The 9,409-nt window shown below is 43.9% G+C and overlaps 1 protein-coding gene across 1 annotated transcript; it reads left to right on the forward strand.

The window, feature by feature from the left end:
* Positions 1–7,373: 7,373 nt before the first annotated feature.
* Positions 7,374–8,576, forward strand: LOC308284586 (inositol-tetrakisphosphate 1-kinase-like; the record flags this gene model as incomplete). Its single annotated transcript, XM_080725249.1, has 1 exon — positions 7,374–8,576. One exon carries the CDS (start codon positions 7,374–7,376, stop codon positions 8,574–8,576), a length of 1,203 nt encoding a protein of 400 aa, XP_080581375.1.
* Positions 8,577–9,409: the final 833 nt, after the last annotated feature.

Consider the following 9,409-nt stretch of genomic DNA (forward strand, 5'->3'; position numbering starts at 1 on the left):
TCACTTTGTTGTGCTATCTTTTCTTTTTTAATTGTTTTGATTGATTGCAGGTATTTATTAGAAGTAGCCTATTGCATAGGAAAAGGTACAGTTTCATGACAGTACAGTTCACTGATACAAGGTCAACTAAAAGGAAACTCAGGTAAGCTTATTTCCATTGAGATCCTTCTCTTTAACTCATATAACATTGAATGACAGACGAATAGAACACAGTGCTATGCAATAGATATCTTCAGCAAATAAAAAAAAACGGAATAGAAGCACTTGTAAACAGAAGAACAAAAAAAACTATGCAAAAAAAGTATTTACAATAGGGGGGTGAGGGTGAGGTTAGGCTAGGTTTAAAAGTTACCAGTTTCGAGCGGCTTCCGCCTGTAAGAGGGTTTTCAGGGCAGTTTTAATGGATGCTAGAGATTGGCACTCCTTTAAGGCCTTCGGTAAGGCGTTCCACATTTTGGTGCTATAGAAGGAAACGAGTTTGACCCTTTGTTTGTGTTGACTCTGGGTTGGACGTGATCTGTGGCGCTGCATGCTTCTGGTGTTGTAATTGTGGACATCCTTGACGTTTTTAAATAGAGTGTAGTATGTCAATATACCCTATGTAACCTTTAGCAGCTTCTCACCTTTTCTTACATCTGGGCTAAACTTATTTTGTGGGAAATATTTGTTTACTATTCAGTGATGCGAACAGACCATCCATTTTAGCATTGTTATCGAGTGCAGCTTTTGGTTGCGGTTGGTCATGATATATTAATTAAAGGTCTTCAAATTTATGTTGGCCTATCTGGCCATCTTCTCTAGACCTCCATAATGTCCGCAGCTACAGTGTCTCGAGTAGTTTTAAGGTGCCCTTGATAATCAATAGGATTCATCCTTGGTGAGTTCTGAATACAAGCCAAACAAAAATATGTTTTACTCTTATGTCTGTACACAAGATGTAAGAATAAAGCACAAACTTGAGTTCAACAAGAGTTCAGCTTATGGCCAGCTGCGAGCATGAAAGGTTCCCACCAATAGTTTTCAAGATTTGTTTGTTTGGGGCCAAAGTGGTGAATAAAATCGGTAACCGGTCACGTTGCCAAAAATCCAACTCGCTAAATTGTCCAACTCATTGGGCAGGCTTGTAAATACTCCTGGATTTACATCTACTATGTTAAATATTTTCTGGTGGAGGACCCCCAGATGATAAGTCATTATTAAGGATGTCTTACTTTGCTTCTGTCATCAAATCTGTACACCTACATTTGGCATTTGGCCTGATAAAGTATCAAACATGCACACAATTCAACAAAACACAGGGAAATATATATCTGTTAAGACGTTTTGGGGGGAGGACCACTAGACCCCGGTTGGGGAGTTCCGCGCACCCCCTAAAAATAAATCTCCTGGATTCTCCTGGACTGACAGTCCAATGTTGACAGGCCTGCTCATTGGCAAGGTGTCCTAGCAAGTTGATTTGGCGAGTTGGATTTTTGGCGAAGTGACCGGTATTCATAAAATCATATTTACCTGGGATACTAGTAGCCTATGATCTGTTAAAACAATGCTGTTGTGCTGGGAAGACAAAGTTGAAGGAACAAAGCAAAATGTATTCTTGCTAAACTCAATTTGAATGTTGTTATTACAGTGACAGTCATGTCCTTGAATTGGACACGACACAGCATCGAACCCTCATGCCAAGGGAGACTTGCCTTTCTTCATTTGATTGGACTTTAACTTCCACATACACCCGGCACACTTCACATAATGTTTACTCTGCTTGCTAACCGAGCCTGAATGAAACACATTTCCCCTTTTCCAACCAAAGCTCGGGACCTTCTTGTATTGCCAGCCCTCAAATTTTCAGCATCTCATGTGGTTGGCTTGCCAGCGATGCAAGGCCAGGGCATGGCAACAGGAAGGAGAGCGTGCCTGCAAATGCTTATAATTAGCGCACTGTACTTACAATTACAAGGCTCCACCGCGGAGCCGTATTAAAGCCTCGTCTTGTTTTGGTTGCGGGCCCGAAAATGTCTCCAGTGTGGTGGTGTGTTTGTTTTCACTGCACGGCTCATGGCGGTTAACATGTCTCTGCTGCCAAGGAGACAGGTTTTCATCAGGATGTTAAGTTAATCTGTGTGTGTTATTGTCACATGAGCAGTGCTGAAGACAGAGCAGGGGTAGGCAACCATAGGCACAGGTGCCAACATTTGCATAGGGCAGGGTGATCACTGGCACACTGGCATAAGGTCTATCCATCTATCTATCTATCTATCTATCTATCTATCTATCTATCTATCTATCTATCTGGGAAATCTCGCTTTTTCAACGGCATAATTTCGACTAAAGGTTAGGGTTTGGGTTAGGTTTTAGGGTTAGGTTTAGGCATAGTTTTACTGAGGTTAGGGTTTGGGTTAGGTTTAGGCACAGTGGTTAACATTCACCAGGTTAGCATTCACCAGCGTCGGCAGGTTAGCATTTCACCAGGTTAACATTCACCCGCGTCGAAAAGATGTGCCGTCGAACAGGTGCTATGTCGAAATGATGACACGCTCCCCTATCTATCTATCTATCTATCTATCTATCTATCTATCTATCTATGGCCTATCACATTATATGCAGCAACATGCATCAACAGCTGGCAGGCAGGAAGGAAGACACAGGGTGCATGTATGGACACGCACGCACACACGCATGCATGCACGTGACAACCTGTGCGTGTCCATGCACTTCTTTCCAACTCATTCTGCACTCTGGCAGCCAAATTAGTATAGCATGTTCCTTTTCTCTTCAATCAGAAAACCACAGACTCCCCTTGAAACCACTGGTGACATTCAGACCCATTTGTTTACGAGTATTGAACTCTATGAATCCAAAATCCTATTTCATTCCTGTGTTTTCAGTCTTTTTTTTATGTGTGTATATAGAAAGACCCTCCGTGTAATTATGTTCCGAATAATGACAGAGGGTAGCGGTGACCTTTGTCCTGACAAGGGAGGCCTTTCCCTGCTGCTGGCAATGGCTATCTTACAGTTGGAGCATTAGGGTCACTTAAGGCCCATTCCCACTGGGCCAGATAACAGATAAAAAAATCTCTTTCTCCAGATATTTTTCCATTCAAAGTGGATGGTAGATAGTAGATACAGATAAAAAATATATATATATCTGCCACAGATAAAAGAAATATCTGTGGCAGATATTTTTTTATCTGTATCTACCATCTACTTTGAATGGAAAAATATCTGGAGAAAGAGATTTTTTTATCTGTTATCTGGCCCAGTGGGAATGGGCCTTTAGGGTCTGTCTAACACATTTAATGTAAATATCCACGGCTTTCCAATGCCCCATAGTGCATTGCGCAGACGTTGTACCGAGCTTCCGGTGCCGCAGCCGAGTGTGATTTACAAGCTCACAACGGGTTGCATCTGCGACGCGACGTGAGCTTGTATGTCTGCTGTCAAACCGGAAGTGTGGTCCAAATAATCTCCAGTAAACTCCCGCGGAAACAGGTGGATAGAACTGCTTACATTTAGTGCCATTCACAAATGCCTTGCAAAGGGACAGATAGACAGATAGAAAGTATCCCTCCACATGCAACCCAGAATGGGGAAATCTCGCTCTTTCGAACGACAAAGGAGTCTTCAAAATGCTTGTCTTGTTAGTCAGATGGCTATAGGTTATAAGAGGGGCCTTGAACTGTGTAGGCAGAGGGGCTCAAATATTTGAGTGTTGAGGTCCTCACACATACCGGCGAATAAAATACATTTGTGAACCTTATGAACCCTATGTGTAGCCAGGTAGCCTACAGCAGGGTTTCCGAAAGTGGGTGCTAATTTGATAACATTTGGAATTCATCAATATCACTACATTAATATCACTTCACTACAGTATGCTTGCGTTATTTTTCCATCTATGGTCAACTGTCTTCACCAAAAATAGCAGACCTACAATCTCACAACGCGTCACGTTGTGAGGCATTGTGAGCTTGCAGATCGGCTATTTTTGGGAACCTTCCCCCCAGAATGCATGGGGTTCAAGTGTAAAGTTATTTTCAGTCTGTTCTGATGGAAACAGATATTTCTCCATGACATAGCCTACCTTATCTGAGGTGGAATGATGTGCACTGGAATGTAAATTTAAATGTGTAATTCAGGGGTGCCGACCCGTGGATGAAAAACAAACATATTTAAATGGGGTGCCTTGAGTCAAAAAGGTTTGAAAAGCCCTGGCCAACAGGTACTGTATATACATTTTAGTACTGTCCCCCCAGGGTCCCCATGGTTGTCAAGGGCCCATGATGAGCTCTGTCCATAATCCATCCTTCTCCCTGCAGGAGAGGAAGTAATAAAGGTGGTTGCACACTGCTGCGTTTTTCGGGCCGAATATCGGAGTGAATTTCGGAGCACGCAAATAAAAAAATCAACCTCACGTTATGTCAGTCACGTTTGCACACTGCCGCCCGTTTCGTGCACCACTCGGTCCCTTGCTCTCTCTATCTCTCTCTCTCTCCTTGCCCTGAAAAACGCATTTCGCAACGAAAAACACAGCAGTGTGCAACCAGCTTTAGACAATATACTCTTTAACCTCTTTTCCCCCTTCACCTTTCTTTCCTTTATTCCACTGTCTAGTTCAGGGGTCTTCAACGTTTTCAGGCCAAGGACCCCTTAGTTGAGAGAGAGAGATGAAGCAGGAACCCCCACCAACCTTTTCATAGATTCCATATAGTTTAATAATTTGACAGCACAATCATCAGTGTATTTTGGATTCATGTCAATTTGTGTTTTCAGATATTTAACCACTTGAGCCGCCATTACCTAATGAACTTGACCTTTTAGTCTGCTATTTTTCCCCTCTACACCAAACCTCTTTGCCTACATTTCTCAGAATATGGACACTATAGGGTTCAAGTTGTTAGTATAAACAGATAGGGTTAGGGATTTGGAGGACCCCCCGTAGTAACTCTGAGGACCCCCTAGGGGTCACGGACCCCCTGTTGAAGACTCCTGGTCTAGTTAGTAGTAGGCTAGTTGGTTTGACAGCACACAAAATTAAGCCACTGCAACCAGTAGAGGCAAGCATTGCTGTTATGTTACGCACCGCTTTCCCCACTCTGTGCCTCTCCCTCGTAAATCAGTGGTTTCCCCTGTTCCACATTTAGCGACGTCTCAATCAGAGCCTGTCAGTGGTCACAGTCCCGGGCCAGGAAGGTGATAATGGAGCGGACAGGTCTCGGCCTGTTAAAGGAATCATCATAAAGTTTTTCTTACCTCCCGAGACAGAAAAGAATAAATACCCAAGGTACAGCTACCATCATTTCTCCTTCCAGTCAGTGTAATGCCTTAGCCAGAGTGATGTGTCTTTCATTAACTCGCACACACATTTATGGTGGGATAAATCCTGAGCGTAGGCCTGTAGGCTTTGGAACCTATGGGATTTTCTTTTTAAATTAACCTTGGGGTTGTTTTATTTTATTTATTTTTCATGTTTCCTCTCTGGTAAAGGTGTTGAAGGACTAATTGAGGAGTAGTTGTATAGTCACCTAGGACTGCCATATACCTTTTTCCCATTAGAGGGTGCTATTCAACAACAGAATGGGTGTCAATGACTGCGTTTCCATTTCCCCATTTAATTATTTCTTTCATTTATCTTTTTTTTTTTGGGGGGGGGGGGGGGGGTGCAAAAATGAAGGAATTTTCTGAAACATTTTTACAGCACAAATCTTGTATGGGTCCCTCCTTGGCACATGATATTTTCAGATGGGCATACAATGAAAAATACATATTAATTTGGGGTTCCTTGGCTTTTGGAAGCAAGGCCAAAATAACTACACTTTTACAGAGAAACAAGCCCAACATCGCTTATAATAAGCAGACATGGCAACACTACCTAGCAGGTAGACGGACACTCCCTAGGCCTTCATTCCACCCCCTCCCCCCCTCCCCCAATCACCCCACATCCTCACAGGTGTTTGATACAAACTCCCTTATATTACATTAATTTTGTCTGAAGTAGCCTATTACTAGTAGATAAACAACTTGAAAATGTAAGGTTTCGGTTCCATAATATGAAAGTTGAAAGTAGCCTATTATTGAAAACGGCCATGTTACATCTATGACCCTTGAAAGAGAGGATGCTAATTAACAACGACAATATTGCATTGGGACATTCTCTTTCCTACCAAGTGCATTATCCGGTGAGACGGTCATAATATAGCCTAGCTACTGAAACGTATTCGTTTTCTTATAGTGCTTAGCATTAGCTGAATTGTTTGTAGCCTAAAGTGTAACGTTTTTTTTGTGGGAAGGTGGAAAAGCAAAAACTATAGTCACGATACAGCATCTTTGTGTGATGAAGTCACCGAGATCCACGTAGTTGGAGTTTGAAGTCGGACTGACATGTGCCCCCCATGACTTGTGTAAAAGAAGGTAGGTGGGCCTTAATAGCCTTGTGTCTGTGTATTTCAGTTGTGGTTAAATCATGAGCCTAGGCTACAAAGTAGGCTGTAGGTCTTGTGTTGCCACGTGTGTGTGTGTGTGTGTGTGTGTGTGTGTGTGTGTGTGTTAATTGAACAGACCAATTAACTCAAGCCAAGGTGCTGTGTGCATGGGGACCCCCCAAATTATTTTGGGGGGCCCCCAGATGATTCATTTATTGTGCAACATTGTTTTCTCACTCAACAGTAAACAAACCAACATAAAGTTTAAGTGTATAGAGGGTATCTCTGCACATTTCTAATCTAAAGTGACTAGTTAAGGACTTTTTAATACATCTAAAATGACAAATTAAACATTGGCCAAATTGCTACAACTGGTCATATGATGCATTTTGCATCATATGACCAGTTGTAGCATGCTGAAATCGGCTGAAATACTAAAATATCTAAAAACACAGATTGAACACAAAAAATAACTCAGGATTGTGTTGATCGTGTCCCACACAACAATAAAATAAGATCTGGTTGTCCCAGAGGTGACCTGGTCCTTTAATGTAATGCCTCAACTCTTAGTGCTCGATAGTGTGGGGGGTCCCCAGTTAAAATATGATTATTTTGGGGGTCGCGGCATGAAAAGGTTGCGAACCACTGCTCTAGGGAGGCTATATGTATTTTTTCTGTTACAATATTTTGTTGGGTTGAGTGACAGTTGAGTGACAGTTGAGTGACAGTGATAGAGGGAGACCAGGGGTCTCCAAATGTGTCCGATAGACCGGTATACATCACTGGCCAGGTGGCCAGGTTTTACTTTTCGCAAATATGGAGATGACTGACATCATAGATATCTTACGTCATAGACCACATGAGACTGACACAGTCAGTATGCCCATATTTTCAACTGTCGAGGTTCACTGTTAAGTCACATCCATCTCTAGACTGAGGAGAACCAGCCATAGTGAGGATGCAGACCTTGCTTAAGGGACGAAGAGTCGGGTATTGGCTTAGCGAGAAGAAGACGAAGAAACTGAATTTTCAGGCCTTTGCTGATTTGTGCAGTAAGAGAGGAATTGAAGTTGTCCAGCTGGACCTCAGCCAGCCTCTGGAGGAGCAGGGACCGCTGGACCTCATCATCCACAAGCTGACGGACCTCATCCTGGAGGCTGACCAGAATGTCACACAGTCTGTCTTGCTGGTGCAGAGAGTACAGGACTACATTGATGCCCACCCCGAGACCATTGTTCTGGATCCTCTTCCAGCAATCCGGACCCTGCTGGATCGCTGCAAGTCCTACCAGCTCGTGCAGCGGATAGAGCACTGCATGCAAGATGAGAGGATTTGTTCTCCTCCGTTCATGGTTCTTGACTCAGAGTGTGGTCCAGACACAATGGAGCAGATCAGGATGCATGGACTCAGCTTTCCCTTCATTTGCAAAACACGGGTGGCCCACGGAACCATCTCCCACGAGATGGCCATTGTCTTCAGCGAGGAGGACCTGAAGGACGCGAGGCCTCCTTGTGTGATCCAGAGCTTCGTCAACCACAACGCGGTGCTTTACAAGGTGTTTGTGGTGGGGGACTCGTACAGCGTGGTGGAGAGGCCTTCCCTGAAGAACTTCCCCACTGGACCAGCAGACAGGAAAGTCATTTTCTTCAATAGTCACAATGTCTCCAAGCCAGAGTCGTCCTCAGACCTGACCTCTAGGGAGAATGTGGAGGGGGTGTCTCAGCCACCCAACGATGACGTGATCAGAAAGCTGTCCAGGTGTTTGCGGCAGTCACTGGGCATGTCCCTGTTTGGCATTGATGTCATCATCAACAACCAAACGGGCCAGCATGCAGTCATTGATATCAACGCCTTTCCTGGTTACGAGGGAGTTCCCGAGTTCTTCAACGACCTACTGAACCACATCATCAGTGTACTTCAGAACCACTCACCCGACCCCGCCACCAGCGACCAGCCTAAAAGCCTAGTGGAGTCCAGCCCCCCACCCCAGGGCTCCAGCAGCAGCGTTCTGGGGAAGGAAGCCAGCAGCAGCCCTTGGATCGTGGAGGGCGATGGGGGGCTAAAGGCTCCTCGTCAGAGACTTGGTTACAACTCAGCCATGACCCCCAACTTCCAGCAGAACTGTGTCTCCACGATAACTACAAAGGCTTCATCGCAGTGAACAACACCCACCCTCCCCCGAACAATAACGGTTAAAATAGTGACGATGTTAATGAATAATCATAATAATATGATATTAATGACAACTAGAACTGCACCTGTGCCTGACGCTCAAACAGGCCACACATGGCCTACTTGTGCACAAGCAGAGCGCACCGCAAGGTGTGCGCTGCTGGCCTCATCATGTCCCTAATGTCTTCACCCGTTAATGAAGACATTACCAAGAGCGCTCTTATATACCAAACTCTGCTGACATCATTTCCAGGAATGCTGGTCCCTCATTGGCTGTGGGGAGACAATCCCAGCCATTTCAGGGCTACGGTCTTCAAAAAACCCAGTTACCTACATACTGTACATACCCAGGCGATTACAGTACTTAGTATATCTGTATCAAAAAAGCTATCCTTTTCCTATGGCATCTTCTCTCTTGCCTTTTTTGTATTTTTACAGTTTATTTACAGTACTGTAATGTGAACTCTTGGTACTTTGCCAATGGTCAATAATCAGATGCACGTGTCAAGATATCAACGTGCCCAAGATGACATCATCCTTGGCATTCTCTGGTCTTATTTCTTGTGTGAATTATGAATTATTTCATGGGAATAAGATTTGATTTGAAATCTAATCTGTTTATTTTCATTAAAGAGGTGGTGCCATAGTTTTGTACCTTTTCTGGTTTTCATGTGTCTAGGAGGTTGACAGTATTTCATTAGACCCCTGGTGTGGTTGTTATGAGCAATTATGTATTCCCTTTGCATTTTGGATTTCTTTCTCGAGGCTGCCACTAAAGTGTCGATCCAAAAACACAGATCTGGAGATAATCATTCCCTCCCC

The sequence above is a fragment of the Nannobrachium achirus genome (assembly GCF_963921795.1).
Source record: "Nannobrachium achirus genome assembly, chromosome: 5".
NCBI lineage: Eukaryota > Metazoa > Chordata > Actinopteri > Myctophiformes > Myctophidae > Nannobrachium > Nannobrachium achirus.